The sequence below is a fragment of the Prionailurus viverrinus genome, chromosome D1 (genome assembly GCF_022837055.1).
Source record: "Prionailurus viverrinus isolate Anna chromosome D1, UM_Priviv_1.0, whole genome shotgun sequence".
NCBI classification, from domain to species: Eukaryota; Metazoa; Chordata; class Mammalia; order Carnivora; family Felidae; genus Prionailurus; species Prionailurus viverrinus.
Window position 1 is genome coordinate 84,948,341 of NC_062570.1, and position 19,669 is coordinate 84,968,009.

Sequence of the window (19,669 nt, forward strand, 5' to 3'; positions counted from 1 at the left end):
GCCTCTCTAGCCCTTGCCAGCCGTCCTCTCAGTGGTAGGACGGGGAAGAGAGGAAGAGGTGGCAGCCAAGTCGGCTCTACGTGAAAGCGGGTGCAGCCCAGCCTCGGCCGGGGAGAGCTCGAGCTAAGGTGGAAGGGGCCCGGGGGAGGCTCTGGGAAGGGCGGGAGTGAGGAGACGGGTCCTTGGGTGGGAGGGGGGCCCGGGCCGGTTCACCTAAGGAGAGGTGGGAGAGGAGGCCCCGACACATGAAAGTGATTTCAGCTTCCGGCTTGGGCCTCCTGCAGCCGGCTACGCTGCTGTGGCTCCGACCCTCCCAGTTCTTCTGCGGCCCCTTGTGTCAGGGCCCAGCATAGTTTCCGGCGCATCTGTCTCCTCCGCGGGTTGTCGCCCCTTTTCGGGAGACCTGGAGCCCTCAAAGCTATGATTTAGGCTTATACTGTGTACATGAGGGATATTATGGCCCTGAATCTCGTCCACATCCTGTATCGCTGCCTGTTCGTTTTCATTTTTTAATGAGCATCCTCCCAGCCCTAGCTGATTGAGGCTGGAGGCCGATCAGTATTCATTTTTCCATCCCAGTAGCATGAACATAGGAAGTGTTCATTGGATGTATTTGGTAGCTTGACACATGATGTGACTGTCACCTAGGGGCGTTATGCATGTGACCATCATGCTGTTGGAGTGGGAATAATTGCAGCATCCTGGGGACCTAGTCACCCTGATTTGGAGAGATCCATCCTTCTTGATGTGACATGTTGACAGTTTCTGAACATGGAACATGTATTCAAAAGACGTTAAGTGATTACTTAGTGCCAGTATTATGCTAAAGAAGCTACAACTGTAAACAGGAACTGGTTCATTCCTTGTCCTCACAGAGCTTAATATATTATTGAAAAACTAACAACATCAAAAAAAAAACCAAAAAACAAAAAACAAAAACCCTGTGATGAGTGCTATGAAAAGGGAAGTCCCTGATGCTCCTCTTTTGCCTTTGGGTGATGCAGAAAATAAAACCATAATGCTCCTGCCTTCCAACAGCTGAGAATAGAGAAAAAGTTTTATTGCACCATGAGATTGCTCTGCAGACACAAAGGAAGAAGGACCTATAATAATAGTACTTGGGTAAGGCACACCAGATAGGTTTAGACACTGGTACTGCCCTGAAGGATAAGTTAGCATTGCCTGGCACAGAAAGGGCCATTGGCTTTCCAAGCAGGAGTCATAAAGTGTAAAAGAACTTTGCAGGCAGTGTCGTTTGGCCTGGAGTATGTGGCATTTGAACAAGTAATGCCATGCTACAGAGTCCAGACTCTTATCTTCTAGGAAGAGATGAAAGTATTTTCAACAGAATGATTCAGAGTTCAGTTTCACAATCACCTACTCAACAACTGGAGTCTTAAGTATTTTTTGACAATTTGGCCCACATCCAGAATCAGGTAGAACCAAGAGCTTTATTTACTCTTCTTGGTCTAGAAGCAGTCTCCATTGCTGAAATCCCACTTCAGTTTTCTTTGGCCTTTAAGGGCTGGAAGACTAGAGACAAATTGCGAATGGGATTTGGAAGCCTGAAGGTTTGCTAAATTGTTCCAAAAATGATCTGAAACTATACTAGACAAAGCAATAAGAAAATCTGAGGGGAAGATGTTAGATAAACCTAGAATAAATCATTAGGACCTAATTAAGAGAGATTCTTCATATAAAAGTAAAATTAATTTTTGTGGGGTTTTTTTGGTTTTATTCATTCAGTAAGAACTTGAATGTTATTACAGGCTCTGTGCTAGGCTTGGTAACTGGAGCTCTAAGCCTCAGTTTCTTCACCTGTAAATGGGGATGATAGTATTTATCTCACTGTTGTAAAGATTAACAAGATGATGTTTGTGCTTGGTGCTATACCTCACACTTAGTAACTACAGGCACCAAATATTTTAAGTGATACTTTGACGATATTTGGTTTTAACTTCTCTTTATCTTTTTTTTTATTGAGCCTGAGTCTTAAGACTAGGAAAGCTTGCTGGAGTCATTTCCTTGTATGAGCTCACCCAGCTGTGTTTAACCTGCCTATTGTAGAGTTTTGTAATGGATAGCAAGTGATAATGCTTAAAAGCTTATTCCATAGAATCTAAATATATATATATATATATGTATAAATTTTAAATAAGTCTTTTTTAAAAATCAACTCATAGATAAACAGAATAGATTGGTGGTTGCCAGAGGTAGGGGGTTGCCAGGGAGAAGGGGGTCAAAAGGTACAAACTCACAGGTATAAAATAAATAAATAACTAATGGGGATGTGATGTACGGCATGGTGACTATAGTTAACAACACTGTATTGCATATTGGAAAGTTGCTTGGGAAGTAAATCTTAAAAGTTCTCACAAGAAAAAAAGTGTAACTGTGTGGTGATAGATGTTAACTAGACTTACTGTGGTGATCTTTCACAATATGTGCAAAATATCAGACCTTTACCTTGTACACCTGAAACCAATAATGTTATATGTAAATTATACCTCAATTTAAGGAAAAAAAACTTGTTTCTTGAGCTTGCAGTGTTCAAATCATATGATCATACAAGGAGAAAATAATTTTGTTTACTACCTAAGGTGGTAGAAGGGGTCTAATCTGTTCTACACTTATTTCATTGTTTCTTGACTCTTCTAGTATTGCTGTAAGAATATTAAATGTTAATTTTAGAATCACAAAACATACTATATTTAGGCACTGAATAAAGTGTTGGCAACCCTAAAGCAACAGAAAGTCCAAAATGCAAAAAGTTTTTGGGGATTTTTCAAATAAAAAAAATCCAGAGTTAGTAAGGAGAGACTTTATTTGAAAGGTATGACAATAGGGGAAAAGGAACTATTGCAGTAGAGAGAATTCTCCGACCAAAAGATCTACCAGCATCTCCAGGGAGGAGTAAACTGATGCTACAACAGATCTCCTTGATCCAAAGTTCAGGGACCTGGGGGAAGAAGAGAAACTTAAAATATGACTAACAAACATTTTTGTTCTAACTGTCAGTTTTAACATGCAGTTAAGATTCACAAATTTGTAAATGAGGCAAAGATTGGGAGTTTGGACGACCTTTGTCCTAGTCTCAGGTAGACAAAGGGGTACCCTCAGAGTCTTATAGAAGCCATAAAGAGAGTAGTGGGAGGATTTCCTTAACCATGACTCTTGAAGAACCAGAAACACAGGCCTCAGGTAAAATTCAACTTCTCAAAAGGCTATTTGAAATGGAAAATGAGTGTACAAATAAAATTCATCCAAACCTCTCTACAGGAAGGCCTTAGGAGACCCATTGATCCTTCAGGAATTAACTGTTAGTATTTGTAAATCCTACATCACAAAGTACAGTTTAAAAGTATTTGAAGACCTGGATCTCATTTGTATCAGAGTGAAATCTTACCAAAAGGTAGGGGAAAAGAACTGAATTAATCAGGCCTAAATGAACACATTTAGGGTTTTTTGTTTGTTTTTGGTTTTCATCTTATCCAATTAAAAACAGGACTTTTTGGGGCACCTAGGTGGCTCAGTCAGTTAAGCATCGGACTCTTGATTTCGGCTCAGGTCATGATCTCACCGTTCATGGGTTTGAGCCCCGCACTGGGCTCTGCGCTAATGGTGAGGAGCCTACTTGGAATTCTGTCTCTCCCTCTCTCTGCCCCTCCCCCAGTTGTGTTCTCTCTCTCTCTCTCTCTCTCTCTCTCTCAAAATAAAGAAAGTTTAAAAAAATTAAAAGTGAAAAATAAAAGCAAGACTTTTTTTTTTCCTTTCAAGAGGCATAGTAGATGAACTGTTTAAAATGATTGACTGGAGGTAATTAATCTCTCACTACGTTTAAAAGAATTTTCCACCAAAAAAGGGGGTGGAAGTAAAATCATGACTGTTACACAGATATAAAATTATAAACACATGATTTTTGTTTACCTTATTAATGAGGGAACTATGTTGTAACCAATTCAAATGACAAAAGAACAGACATTTATTGATCAGGACTATTGAGATGAGCAAATGGAGGCAAAGGGTCTTCCACAGTGGGCCAAGCAGTCCATTGAGCCACCATTAGACAGAATTTACAAGACTATAGACAAGAATTGGATTTGCATTGCTATCCATTATCCATTATCTACAGTTGTCAGTTGAAAAATAGCTGAAAGGCACTGGAAGACACAGAATGTGAAAACCCAGATCTCTGTGCTTTCAATAATGCATATATTTCTCATATATATATCGGTTTTATCAAATTTATGACTCCACTCCCCTCATAGTCTTCCTTAAATGTTAGACTTCCTGAAAGATAAGTTCATGTTTGGGTGTGTATCTTCCTTTTTTTTTTTTTAATATGCTTTATAAATATGGAAGATGCTTGGTTAATATTCTCTTAATTGCATTACCTGAAGCAGTGGATCTGGATCTCAAAGTAGTATGCTTACATGTCACCTGGGGGTCTTTTGTTGTTTTGTTTGTTTGTTTGTTTTAGTATAGATTCTGATTCAGTAGGTCTAGGGTCCTTACTGAGATTCTTCTTTTCTAATTCGTTCCCAGCTGATGCCAGTACCTGTTCGGAGACAGTAAATGGTAGTGCATTTCTGACTATGTTAATTAAGGAAGGTGTTTGATTAATCGCTACTGGAGAACATTACATCATGCTGTAGGTAAAGGGAGCAACATGGAGCTACTGGACTGTCACTGGAAGAAAAGAATAAATATGATTTGTGGGCCACATTGCCAGAACATAGACCAAAACGAGCAAAAGAAACAGTTGCTGGGAAATAGATGCAAAGAGCTGTACAGCAGAACTTTAGCTTAGGGAGGAAAGACAGAAATAAAGACATCGGGTACTACAACAGGGGAGGACCAGCTAGAGGCTGTAATTTTTAGAAGACAGGCAATAACCACTTAAGGTGACGGCCGAAATTTTGTGCTCCTTGAGTTAGCCTGACTTTTCTTTAGCAATACATGAAAAAACTGCCTAATTGTAGATCAGGAAGGTAACTTATGTAAGACTTCAAGCAGTAAAACTTTACTGACACAGGTGTATACACTTTTACCTTGACATTTTTAATTTTTTTTTTTTAATGTTTATTTTTTTGAGAGAGAGAGAGAGAGAGAGAGAGAGAGACAGCATGAGCAGGGGAGGGGCAGAGAGAGAGGGAGACACAGAATCCAAAGCAGCCTCCAGACTCTGAGCTGTCAGCACAGAGCCCAACGTGGGGCTCAAACTCATGAACCATGAGATCATGACCTGAGCCAAAGTTGGACACCTAACCAACTGACTCATCCAGGTGCCCCTACCATGACAGTTTTAAATGAGTAGTACAGTTGTGCCATTGAGTTTTAATCAGTGTGTAAAATTTATTTTTTTACCGTGACTTGCAGTTTATCTTCTATCTGATAGGACGTTTTAATTTTAAATTGAGCATGTCCTATAATTTGTTCATGGGAAGTTCATCTTTCTTTTAGCAACAAGTGAGAAGTGGTGCATAATGTGAAGCTGGTACCAAAGAAACATTTCTACTTCCAGGAAGATGCAAAAAATGAGGTTGCCAAATTTAACAAATAAAAATACAGCATGCCCAGTTAAATTTGAATTTCAGACAAACAACAAATTACTTTTTAGCGCTATTTGGGATATACTTAAAATATATGTACGTTGTCTAGAATTCATGTTTAATTGGCCAGTCTAATAGTAAATCTACCCTAACAGTGACACCAGAGGGATAGCTGCTTAGAAAATGGTATTGCACAGCAGTGTAATTCCTGCAAGTGTTCCTCCAAAAATTATAGTACTCAGAAGTGTGCCAAAAGCTCAAAATAGTTGGAAGCACCTGTTTACCAGTAGAGGATGTTTTCAGGGACTGAGAGGGTCATGGCTACATTGAATTAAAAACACATTTAAGTCTATGCTTTCCAACTAAGAGTTCAGGTTGATAGTAGTTTAAGATTAATAAAAGAATTTATGGTATTGTGGAATTTCCAAGCAAATACTTAGAAAAAGGTGGGGCTGCCTGGGTGACTCGGTGGGTTAAGCATCCTACTTTGTTTGGCTCAGGTTTAAGCCCCATGTCAGGCTCTGCGCTGACAGCATGGAGCCTGCTTCAGATTCCCCCCCCCCCTTTCTCTCTCTCTCTCTCTCTCTCTCTCTCTCTCTCTCTCTGTCTCTGTCTCTGCTCCTGCCCTGCTTGTGCGCTCTCTCTCTCTCTCTCTCTCTCTCTCTCTCTCTCTGTCTCTCTCTGTCTCTCTCTCTCTCTCTCTCTCAAAATGAATAATAAACATTAAAAAGTGGTTTAATATGAGTTAATCATATTTCCAAGTTTCCGAGAGAGATCATTTAGAAATAAGTACGCTGGCACAACTAGCAGTCTTGCTAATAAACTCTACAGAACCATGTCATAATTTAGACAAGATAAAAGGAAAGTAAAGGAACAGATGCCCCAGTAGCCAAGGAAAAGAATTCCCTAGTGGGTAAAAATGTATTAATTCTGTAGACAGAATTTCCAAAATGAATTTTCTAAGTCACAGGATGCTTTTCCTGTTAAATACGGTTAGGGTGAGGCAAGTGTTTGCTAAGAAATAATTTTATGTTTGAAAAATCACAGATTAGTGGCTACAGATTGGGTATAGTACCTACAAATATAAAGAATCGAGCATTAATAAGACATTAAACAATAGCAGTTTCCATAATGTGCGGGTCAAGTTTTTTTCTTTGTGTTGACTGTTAAGAAAGTTCAGAGCCAGATTTGTGTCCCATATCTCTTAAAGTACAGTACAGCATAGTTTGTAGTTTTATAATCATATCTCTGGCTTCCTCTTTTCCACTCCTTAATTTATTTTAATCCACATTTCTGTTAAAAGAAATCTGCTTGTATAATACAAGCCATTTTGTCTGATATAATTGGTACCATTACTTGGAAGTTAAATTTTAAAAGTTGGTTAAAATAGGATAAAAAATATATAAATATGCTCCACCTTAACTAGCTTTTAAAAACATAAGTTAAAATGTTCAGTGACATTTTGAACTTTAAATTGTATTCTATTTTTTAACTTTTTAAATTTAGTATTTTAACTGAAAACAGATGCATAGTCACCATTTTTTGTTAACATGAGACCAGAGTCCTCTTTGTATATGGTGTTTTCTTTGCATATGATTTCTTTGTATATGGTTTTTCTCTACAGAAAACATGGCAAAATAAGCTTTCTAACGATTTTTTTTTTTTTTTGGAGCAAAATTTATAAAAGCACTTGCAAAACTGCAGGATCCTAGATTTTTCAGCACTCTGCCACCATCCAGATTTCAGTGATTCACATATATATTTTTTAATGTTTTTACTTTTTTTAATATTATTTATTTTTGAGAGAGAAAAAGAGTGCACAAGCTGGAGAGGGGCAGAGAGAGAGGGAGAGAGAGGATCCGAAGCAGTCTCCACCATCAGCACAGATCCCAATGCAGGACTCCAACTCACCAACTCTGAGATCATGACCCAAGCTGAAGTCAGATGCCCCATTGACTAAGCCACCCAGGTGCCCCTCACATATATTTTTCCTAGTGACTTGTATTTGTTGAATTTTTTCTTAAGAATTCAACTAAGGTTTTGTATTTGCTTTGAAAAATTATGAAATTTTCAAATAGTACAGAAAATGAAGCATGTGTGTAAATGCCACCAAGTTTTATATTCCATAAATATCTTTAAAAAGGTTCCTTCCTCCTTAGAAGTATGTATACCACAAATTTGTATTTCTTTTTTTTTTTTTTTTTTTAATTCTTTATACTTAGAGAAAGCCCACACATTTGGACGTGTGCCCAGGGGAAGGGCAGAGAGAGGAGTAGGGAGAATCCCAAGCAGGCTCTGCCCTATCAGCACAGAGCCCAATGTGGGGCTCCATCTCATGAACTTTGGATCAAGACCTGAGCTGAAATGAAGAGTCCCAGGTTGTTTACCCCACTGAGCCACCTAAGTGCCCCAAATTTGGCATTTCTTAATCTGATATGTATATTTTATCATGATTCATATTTTTATCCATAAACCATGTACACTGTTTTTTGTGTGTTTAAAAATTTAAATAAATGGTATGTGTCCTTTTACAACTTTTTCACCTAAGATTGTCCTTGAGATTTATCTATGTTGATTCATAGAATTCCTGTAGGTTAGTCATCTTACCCGACCTGTAGGAGTCCCTGTTGAGTAACTCATGGTGTCTCATTCTTAAAATTAGGTTCTTTCCAACTTTTCACTGTCAAAGACAATAAATACTCAAAGTCCTTGTATATGTAATGTACAAAGTCTTTGTGCTCATGTGGGACATAGATTTTTCTGGCATGGACATCTAGAGCTGAAAGTGCAAGGTCCTGGGATGTGGACTTCTTTAATATTGCCAGAAATTGCCAAAAATGCTCTACAGCCATTGCAATTTACATTTCTACCAGTGTATAAGGAGCATGTAAGAGTTGGCCACAATTTAACCAGCACCAGGTTATCAGATTTTAAAATTTTGCCATGCAAATGTTTGAGAAATGGTATGTAATTTGCTTTTTTTTTTTTTTTTTTTTTTTTGACAGCAGTAAAGGCTGTACATCTTTGCATGCATTTCTTGGCTATTTTGTTCTCTTCCTTTGTGAATTGCCTATCTGTATTTTTTTAGTTTTCTAATGGGTTCCTTGTCATTTTCTAATTGATTTATAGAAGTCAGGATATGTTGTTGTTTTTTTGTATATTTGGGATAATAATCCCAACCATACCTTTCAAGTGTGGCTGTTTTTCCTCCTTTAGAGTTATAAGGAAATGTTTAATTTTGATGTATAATCAGATATATCCATCTTTTCCTTGGGTATGTGCTTTCTTGTTTGAGAAATTCTTCTCCCAATGTCACAAAGTCTTCTATGTTTGCTTGCTTGCTTGCTTTAAATGTTTACTTATTTATTTTTGAGAGAGACAGGGAACGTGAGGGGGGGGGGGGGGAGGGGAGGGGAAAGACAGAGGGAGAGGGAGAATCCCAAGATTGTGAAAGCATTACCTGAGCCAAAACCAAGACCTGGACACTTAACCCACTGAGCCATCCGGGCACCCCGTCTATGTTTTCTTTTAAACATTTGTATAGTTTTTCTTTTCTTGTTTGATTATTTAATCCATCAGGAATTGATTTTTGTTTGTGAGAAAGAGATCTTAGTCTATTTCCATGTGGTTATCTGGTTATCCCTAATATTTTAATATTTTCTCCATTAAGGTGTAATACCCTATAACACTGATTATATAAAATCATGTGTCATATGTCACACCAAACCCTTATTGTTTCACGGATCTATTTGTCTATACTGTACTGCTACCACAGATTTAATTATAATAGCTTTATAGCAAATAAATATGTTACTTTGTTTTCCTTCAAGACTATCTTGACTGTCTTGGATTTTTACTCTCCCAAATAAACCAAATGCTAAATTCCAAGGTGGAATGAGTGGAATACCTACGGGGATTTTTATTGGAATAGTATTGAATTTATAGATAAATTCCTGGATAATTTATATACTTTGGTCAGAGTTCCCATGATTAATTTCTACATTCATTTAGGATAACTTTTTTGTCTGTTTCATAATTTTCTCCATAAAAGTCCTGCATATCTGATCTTTATTGTAGGCTTTTGGTAAATGCCATTCTATTCCTCACTTATGAAGAGTTTCTTTCTTTTAAATAGGTGTTGAATTTCAGCAAATGCTTTTTCAGTTTCCCAGATAAAAAGTTTGCAGCACAAATCTGACTCTTCAATTTTTTCTCTAGGGCAATCAGCACATGACCTACTTGAGAGAGATCTGTAGACAAAATCTAACAAGGGAAATTTGCTAGAATCAAGAGTGATGGATCCATGTTCAGTTGGAGTCCAACTCCGTACCACGAATGAGTGCCATAAAACCTACTATACTCGTCACACGGGTTTCAAGACTTTGCAAGAACTGTCATCAAATGATATGCTTTTACTTCAACTTAGAACTGGAATGACACTTTCTGGGAACAATACCATTTGCTTCCATCATGCGAAAATTTACATTGACAGATTTGAGGATTTGCAGAAGTCATGTTGTGACCCATTTAACATACACAAAAAACTAGCCAAAAAAAATTTGCATGTAATTGACTTAGATGATGCCACTTTTCTGAGTGCAAAATTTGGAAGACAGCTTGTACCTGGGTGGAAGCTTTGTCCAAAATGTACACAGATAATCAATGGAAGTGTGGATGTTGATTCTGAAGATCGGCAGAGAAGAAAACCTGATTCAGATGTATGTATGGCAGCCATTTTTGTCTCCTGTGTTACTTCTACAATGTGGGGTTTTGTTAAACTATAAAGAAATCATTTATATTATTATGATACTAATTGTAAATTAAAGTTGGGGAGGTGAAAGTAAATGATTTTCTAAACATTCCCATGTACCTAGACTGGATGATAAACCAGGCTTGAGAAAGGAATAACATACTATGCCCAAGACTCAAGCTGTAACTCCTAGGGCTAAGATGTCAGGAGTGGCTTTTAGAACATTCTGGTAAAGCCAGGATCTAGTTATTATCTTAGCTTCTTTTCTAATACCAAAGTAACTCAATGGGACATGCCAGCCAGTGAGGATCTGTATAGCACAGTGAATTCCCCTTGAAAATTACTGCTTTAAAACGAACACCAGAAAAATCACTTCCAATAATTGTTTCTTCAACCTTTCTTTCTTCTTTGGTGTTAATACTGTTCTTTGGATTTCTTTTGCTTTTAGCTCTGAATTCTTATTTGATATGATCAGGCTAATTTTAGTGCTCCCTATGGTCAAAAAGCATACATTTTTACATTGTAAATACTAAATATTTATAACTCTCCCTTATTCATATGCCTACATTGAGATTATTTAACTACATCAGAAAAAAACCGAGATTTCATAAAGCTATCTTTGGGTGTAGAACAAAGACAAGTATATCAAAGGAGCACTTCTCAAAATTTCTATTTATAACCAATTTATAATTCTTGCTGCTGGGATATTTTTCTCAATTTCCTCCTTTTCATTATATTAATAAACCAAATTAAAAGATAATTAAAATTTTAAATTTTATGTAGTACTTCCCTTTTGTTCTCCCCTCAAAGGCATATCTCCAGGACCCAGTGTTACCTTGCAGTTCATACTAGGTACTTGCACCTGTCACTATAGATGTCTTCTCCATTCCATTTATTTGTTGCTCTGTGTAATATATCACATAAACTGCTTTTTCCCCAGATAACAAACTTAAATCCTTAACCATCAAAATTTTGTTTTACCAATGCTTTTTAAAAAGATGATAATACTGTTTCAGGACTTGAAACCATTATTATCTCTCTGCTTTTAACTGTGTATACAATAATAGAATCTTTTCTTAAGGACTCAAGATGATATTAGGAGCCTCAGTTTTTGTTTTTCTTTTTTGTTACATTTTTAAAGTAATCTCTACACCCAGTGTGGGCTTGAACCCACAACCTGAAATCAATAGTTGCTTGCTCCACCGACCAAGCCAGCCAGGCGCCCAGGAAACTCAGTTTTATCCCATTGGGTCGTACAGCAGGGGTTTTTTTTTGCCTTTTCTCCCATATTGACAGAAGCCATAGCAGTTTTCAGCAGGCCTATCGCCCCTTCTAATAGGCCAGAGACTAAAATTAGGTAATGGAAATACTACAAATAAGTTAACCAAAGTTAAACTTTGAATATTGTCTAGGGCTGTGTAAATTTCATTGCACTTGGGTTCTAAAACCTTTTTCTTCTTTTTTGTGAATTCCAGACTGTCCTTCAGGTTAAGGAATAATCAGGGTTAACATTAAGTTAAATATTAATGTATTCATGGTCTGTTGTCAAGATTTGAGTTGATAATTTGTTTACCTTTATTCAGGGAAGAACTGCTAAAGCTTTGAGGTCATTGCAGTTTGCAAACCCAGGAAAACAAACTGAATTTGCTCCAGAAACTGGTAAAAGAGAAAAAAGAAGGCTCACAAAAAATGCAACCGCTGGTTCTGACAGGTAGGCTGTGTGTTCCCTGAAGACCTTTGTTAGCTTGCTGCGTCTGTCTGTTATTGTTTCACATCTTTCTCTGGAGTTTTGAATTTTTTGGGAAGATATTTTAAACTGGATAATCTGCAATTAGTAGGAATCTCCAAGGGCTGCATATAAAATGAAGGCGTCCCTTTCAGCTCTAAAAATTTATTTTTAAGGAAGTGTCAATGAAGTGAACAGGTTAACATTTTTGGCATGAGAACTAAAATTCAAACATATTTAAACAGTTTTTTGAAAAGTATTGGTATTATGTAATTGGTATATCACCCTTCTATGGGGGGCAGCTAAAAAGTAAATCTTATGAAAATTCAAGGTTGCTTTTTATTTTTTACATGTCTAAAATAGAAACAGTTATGGTATAGTCAACAGAACGAATGAGAAAAGTAAATTGTTTAGAATATGACTTTTTAAACTGAACATTTCTAAAACACAGGTTGACAAAGAAATGTTAGTGTAATCATTCAGAATTATTTTCTACATATGCCATTTATTCCATCTGTTAAGATTTTCCAATGAGTCATTTAAGTGTTTTTAGGCCAGATTTGCTCGAGTCCGTTAAAGAACAAGAAACAGATTAATTGCAGTATAAAAACCAATAGGGTAATAGAGATTGGTAACCAACAAAATGTACCATTATTAAGCAGCCATTCTTTGTTGTTGTTGTTGTTGTTGTTAAGGGAAGGGGAAAATATTTTTCACAGAAATAATATTTTTTTGGAAATAGTTCTGGTCCATTCCTTTACTGAGTTGACTTTTAAATGGACTTCTAGAGGCATTTTCAGGCTCTTTGGATTTGTCTCAACACTTTAGAATGAGGTCTCTTCTCACACAGTTCATTACTAGTAATTATAGAGTAGGCTTGAGTCTGATAAGTTATGTACCAGTTTTGCAGGACTTCATCCCTAATTCAAAATATTTTACTTGCTTCCATTTTTTTTTTTTTTTACCTTTTTTTCATTTATTCAAAAATAATGTCTTTGTGAAGTATCATTCATCTTGTGTTTTCTTTTACAGACAAGTGATACCAGCAAAGAGTAAGGTCTATGATAGCCAGGGCCTGCTGATTTTCAGTGGAATGGACCTCTGTGACTGCCTCGATGAAGACTGTTTAGGATGTTTCTATGCTTGTCCTGCCTGTGGTTCCACCAAATGCGGAGCTGAATGCCGCTGTGACCGCAAGTGGCTATATGAGCAAATCGAAATCGAAGGAGGGGAAATCATTCATAACAAACATGCTGGATAATTTGTGGTATCAAATTATGGGAATCCCATCTCTATTTCTAAAACTCTGTCACTCTCAGACGCATTCTAAAGTTGACTGCCAAATGATGACAATTTGAAAACCACCTCAGCATGCACTCATTATGCATTAGTTTTGCAGTTAGGGTGCTTTAAGATTTATTGTTTGATGTCAGTTTATATGGGCTTTTACTCAGCAGTCAGCTTTAAGCCTGCCCAGGCCAATGTCAACAAGTAGGTAAAGGCAGTCCTCCATTAGCACAGTTCACATTTCAGTTCCATGGTATATACTGTGGGTAGTTACGTGAAGTACAAACTTCCCTGCTGGCTCTTTGTCCATAAGTCATTATGTAACAGATGTGCCTCCTCATCAGTGACCAGTCCATCCGTGACCTTCACTCAGACCCCTCTAGTGGTTGGTTACCGCACATCTGTCATTCAGTCCACTCCTAGACAGCAAAGCATGTGGTTGTGCTGTCTCCTTGTCACCCATGTGACATTTTCCAAAAGTGGATCATCAAAATAACTGGCCACCAAAGATAAAAGAGTGAAGAAATGAAAAATGATCATGCTAGATGTGAGATATGCATTGAACGTAGATGGAGTTGTAGAAGAAATTACTTATGGGAAGGTTGATGCTGCTGTTTCTCTAGAGCCTCAGTATGCAGCTAGAGGAAGCTTGCGGGGGGGCTGCTGGGGGGAGCAATGTAAATAGGGAAATAGGCTGTGATGAAAAGCTTGAATATATCCCAGAGGAAGTGATAGTAAAAAACTTCACGTTAAAGGAAATTACAGTGATTTTACAACATTGAAAGCACAAATGAGAAAATGGTAGAAGCAGATCCAAACTTAAGTATCTGCAATGGTATAGCCTACTTTGTATCTTAAGTTAGCAAAAAAGCAGGCACTGTTCAAACCGCTCTTGATTAGTTTTTTGCAACGGAATAATGCTTTAATTCTCAGTGTTTCCAATGTTTTTCAATTACAGTGTACTAAAATACCTTTTTTTTTAGAGTGTTTTCATTTTCCTTTACATTTCTAACGAGTTTTTAATATTTTGATGGGTTTTTGGAGGTCACAGAACATTTTCCCCATTGATTATTAAGGTTGCTACGAATGGTCATTTTTATGGTCCAGCACTACTGTGCAAGCCAAGGACTGTAGCTGAGAACAGTGCCTACTTCAGGAAAAATTAATTTCAATAAAACTAGGTGGTTGAGTGTTAAAACTATTTTGGAAATAATCTACATATCTAAGTGCTAAAATTCTTCTCACTACTTACCCTTAAAAAAAAGTTTTAGCATTGTAAACCTTTCATTGTTTAGCCATACATTCTTGGTGAAAATTTGTTCCTGGTGGCAAAGATCTTACTATGTATAAAGCATGGATATTCATACAATACAGAAACAGGGATACATGGTGTCTATGTTATTAAAGTTTTATAAGGTGGTGATTAGGATCAAAAGGGCTAAAAAAAAAAAAAGGCTTTAAGGCAGTTAGTAATGAAAAGGAAAAAAAAGTGGACAAACAGTGGTAGAGACAATATAAATTATATTGGAAATTGCTTGAATCTTGATGTACTGGTTCTGTATGGAATTCGTATGGGTGCTCTTTGGAGAATGAGAGTGGATGATAACTTCTCTGCTCCTTTTTCAAGCAGCTCCCTGTCTAAAATATTTTATCAGCTAGGGCATTGCCACTAAACTAGGTTTTTGCTTTGTTTTCCCTAAGTTGTAGTACTTTAGTTTAACCAGATAAGCTTTTAGTAGTTTCAGATACATTTTAAGTCATTTAAGTGAAATTTATGCAGCCAATTTGATTGGATTGACCAGTGGAGGTTTATTTTTATTTCTGTATACTTTGGTATCTGTTTAACAGGTTTTACTTTGATGGAATGCCATTTTGAACCATGGTATTGTCATTAAGTTATAATTGTCCACTGACCTAGTTATCAGAAGTATAATCAGTATCAAGTCTTTAATTCAGATTTCAACAGAGCACTGGCAAAAAGAATATTTTGGCTTTATATACTTAAATTAGATGCTAGTTTTTTGGGTGTTCTTCTGAATTAAGGAAATATTTTGTTATAGAGGATACAGAGACTTTAATTTTATCTGAACTTCTGGGTTCATTAGACCTTAGTTGCATTGCTACCAATGTTTTGTTTTTTTGTTTGTTGGTTTTTTTTGTTTTGTGGTTTGGTTTTTTTTTGGTTCTAAGTAAGTATGATTTACTATATTGCTTAAGCTTTTCAGGGGCGCCTGGGTGGCTCAGTCGGTTAAGCATCAGACTTCAGCTCAGGTCATTTGTGGGTTCCAGCCCCACCTGGAGCCTGCTTCAGATTCTGTCTCCTTTTCCCTCTGCTCCTCCCCTACTTGTGCTCTGTCTCTCTCTCAAAAAATAAACAAACATTAATAAATAAATAAATCTTAGATTTTTTTTTTTGTTTAAAACAGGAATATATTTTCAACAGAATAAATGACTTTAAAATTCAAACTGTTTATATTTCAACAGTCCTTAGACTATTTCTGTGTTATTTTTCAAAGATGGTAATATTTAACTTGTTTCAGGGATAAATTTATATAATAATTTTGCTTATGTTTGTTCATTATGCCTATGTAGAAGACCAGACTTTTAGTGAGCATGCAAAATGTTTACAGAGAGAGGTATATCTAATTTAGTCTGCTACAATAAAAGCTGTGTTTTGGGAAAATTACATCATGAGTTCACTTACTATTTTTTACTGTAGAATTACAGAAATACAGAATACAATGAAATAATGTGAATTCTTTTTATATTTTCCATAAGTATGGTTCATGGTGGCTAAAATTATTTTAGAATACTATTAGTCTAAAAGGCAAAAATAAGAGTGATAAGAACACTTCTGCTGTATATGGGTCCTGCTTAAGAAGTTGATGTAAGGCTATAAACATTGGTCTTACACAGTGTTGGTCACAAATGTTAAAAAGTGCATTTATATATTGGAAATAAATGGCATCCCATGTAATCTTTTTTCTATTTCTTTTATAAGCATAAGAAAATAGTTACCTTTGAAATATTATTCATGAGATTCTTGTATTTTTTTAATATTATATCTATGTCTGTATAACAAGCTGTTCTACCATCTGACAGAATTCTCCAGAGAAATGCATTTGTGTCCTCTCAAGTACTCCCACGTTCACAACCCCGGAATCTGTATCAGAGAACCTAGGTAATATGAGTGTTCCGTAAACCAAAACATGTTTTCTTTTTTTTTTTTTTTAAATGGGGATGGCTGTCTGAAGCGTGGTTTAGTTTGCTATACAGTGTTATAGGTGGGTTTTGTTGGACAAAATCTGAGCAGTCAGTTCTTTGAAAGAGCTGTTGCTGCCCTGAAAAGGCAGATTCTGCTGCGGCCTCTCAGCCCCACCCCTCCTGGGTCACGTAACACTGTATGAAACCAGGGGGTCTTAAATGGACTGCACTTTGGTAATTAGAGATTTTCTGTCGACATTAGGAATACCCTTGTACAGAGTCATATGGCACTGCCTTAGTTTTTGCTGACATCTGCTGGTATCTTGATGTAAATAAACTCTGCTGCTACTAAATGCTTAATCTCTTCACTTTTAAATTAAACTGTGAACACTGGTAGTTACGCTAAAGTGGAATATTTTAAAGAACCCTGGGAATAGAATGGTTTCTCTTTGTAGCATTCTTAGGTCTCACCCAATAGTAGTCAACCAGATTTCTTTTTTCAGGAATATGAGGATATGAAAATATGCATAGGCACTTCTGGGTTTCATTTATTTATTTAAGGTTTATTTAAGTAATCTCTACACCCAGTATGGGCCTCAAACTCACTACCCTGAGATCAAGAGTTACAATGCTCTTCCGACTGAGCCAGCCAGGCACCCCTCACTTATTTTTATAAAGTGGAGAGACTTGAGAAAATAATGGTTTTTATTTACTGAAAAACCATCAAATGCTTCACTGAACACTTAGTTTGAAAAGCATAATAAACTCCTGTAGAATATATACCCCAATTTATAGATTATTTGCAATGGCACAGTTGTGAGGATTGACTAATTTTACCAAGATACTCTAACTTCTAGGAGATAAAGGAGATTTACCTGGTAAAACATTATTAACTGAGTTGGATTAGTAATACTGCATCTTTAAGTGCAATTTAAAAGTATTTAATTACAGTCCTATCAGTGGCACAACTAGCCATATTAAATTTTTTCCCCTTGAAACCATGAGGGATAAATGTCTTTGTGAAACAATGATTTAAAAACTTCAATTTTCTCATTTCATATTAATCTACAAGCAAATGTTTTATTAAGGAGTTGCCATAATCTTCATCTGTGTTTTTTTTTTTTTTAAATGTTTATTTTTGAGAGAGAGAGATGGAGATAGAGCGTGAACAGCAGAGGGGCAGAGAGAGAGGGAGACACAGAATCCGAAGCAGGCTCCAGGCTCTGAGCTGTCAGCACAGAGCCAGATGCGGGGCTCGAACTCACAAACCATGAGATCATGACCTGAGCTGAAGTTGGTCACTTAACCGACTGAGCCACCCAGGCTCCCCCATCTGTAATTTTGAAATAAATGGACATACTAAAAGTATACTGCTTACAAACATTTCTAGGATGTCCAAAACCTTCCAATAGTCCCAACTTCAACAGATAATGCATGAAAACACAAAAGTTTGGCTCATGATTTTCATTGTAAACTTAGATGATACTTTTCAAAGACACATTTTGAGGTGAGGGCACATTTTTCTTAAATAGTGTAAAAACTAGACACAGGTCAAATTGCAGGATCTTTGTCCTTTTGAGAGAACTTCATGAAGAGTATGGCCTGTAAAAGGAGACCTGAAACAATAAAAACAGAAATACTATCTCTGTTAAGTATCCCTTTGTTACCAATAATCAGTTACCAATCAGTTTGATCAACCCAAATTAAACTTCAGTTTTAATTATATTCTGGTAGCCCAAGTTTATGATCTGGACTTCAAAGTAGTATTTACTTACAGTTACTTTTAAAATTGAATTTGTGGGGCGCCTGGTGGCTCAGTCGGTTAAGCATCGGACTTTGGCTCAGGTCATGATCTCATGGTTCATTGAGTTTGATCCCTGCGTCGGGCTCTGTGCTAACAGCTCAGAGCCTGGAGCCTGCTTCAGATTCTGTGTCTCCCTCCCTCTCTGCTCCTCCCCTGCTCATGCTCTGTCGTGCTCTCTTAAAAAATAAACATTACAATTTTTTAATTCAATTTGTTATTTGGTGGCATAAGCTAAAGTAATAGTGGCAATCCCAGTACCATGTAAATGGGTTCTACAAAGATCTGGGTGAAGTACAAATTTAATTTTGGCATTAAGAGGTAAAATGATTCAGAGACATTCAGTGAACTGTGGCATCATTAAGGTTTGTAAATAACAAACTCATGTCTACCCCAAAGGGGAAGCCTTTCGTTTTGGATTGGACTTTCCTGTATTTCAGTTCAGCTTAGTATAGTGAAATCAGATCAGTTATTAAAAGAGAACCTGGAGGGCCAATCTGATGATCTGGAGAAAACTATCACTTGAGCTTTTTTTTTTTTTTTTTTTTTTTTCCTTTTTGGTAAATAAGGTTTTAGAAAATACCAATAAACTTTAGTCATTTATGCCTTAGTGAAGGAGACTGCAAAGAGCATTTCTGCATAAAATATAGGCCCTACAAACTGGTGCGTGCAAATAAGATTATTTTCCAAAATACTACGGCTCATGGCATTTCTAAATTTGGTCACAAAAAGACTTCCCTATAGCAAATATTGAAAGGAAAACATTCCCAAAGTTTGTCAGTAAAAGTTTCCAACTCATCTCCAAAGAGTTATAGTTGAATGCTTAATTTGTCCTTGATACCTTTTTTTGTCAAAGAACTACACATAGATTTAAGAGAGAACAGCTAAACATCCCTGACAGACCAAGCTTTCCACTGTGTGACATAACCCACAAACTCATGTTAGGAGGATCCTCAGACCTTTTAAGAGAAATGGCCCTAGGAGATTCTTACTCTGCATTTTGCTTTCCCCTGTTCCCAACTGGTTGGGCTTCGTAAGAGACCTGACCCAAGAAAGCCAATTAGGCTAGCAAAGCTTACGCATTGGGCAAATATTAAAGGAAACATCACCAAGTGATGAAAGAGATTAACTGAGCCTATCAGATTATTTCAGAAATAAAATTTGGTTTTTTTTGTTTTTTTTTTAATTTTTTTTTTCAACGTTTATTTATTTTTGGGACAGAGAGAGACAGAGCATGAGCGGGGGAGGGGCAGAGAGAGAGGGAGACACAGAATCGGAAACAGGCTCCAGGCTCAGAGCCATCAGCCCAGAGCCCGACGCGGGGCTCGAACTCACGGACCACGAGATTG

The 19,669-nt window shown here is 36.9% G+C and overlaps 1 protein-coding gene across 1 annotated transcript; it reads left to right on the top strand.

Annotated features, from left to right (window-relative positions):
* The first annotated feature begins 22 nt into the window (after positions 1 to 22).
* On the top strand, positions 23 to 16,872 carry ARL14EP (ADP ribosylation factor like GTPase 14 effector protein). Its single transcript, XM_047823335.1, has 4 exons — positions 23 to 128; positions 9,771 to 10,270; positions 11,886 to 12,013; positions 13,061 to 16,872. The coding sequence occupies exons 2-4, from the start codon at positions 9,848 to 9,850 to the stop codon at positions 13,287 to 13,289; spliced, it is 780 nt and encodes a 259-aa protein (XP_047679291.1). The 5' UTR covers positions 23 to 128; positions 9,771 to 9,847; the 3' UTR covers positions 13,290 to 16,872.
* The last annotated feature ends 2,797 nt before the right edge of the window (positions 16,873 to 19,669 follow it).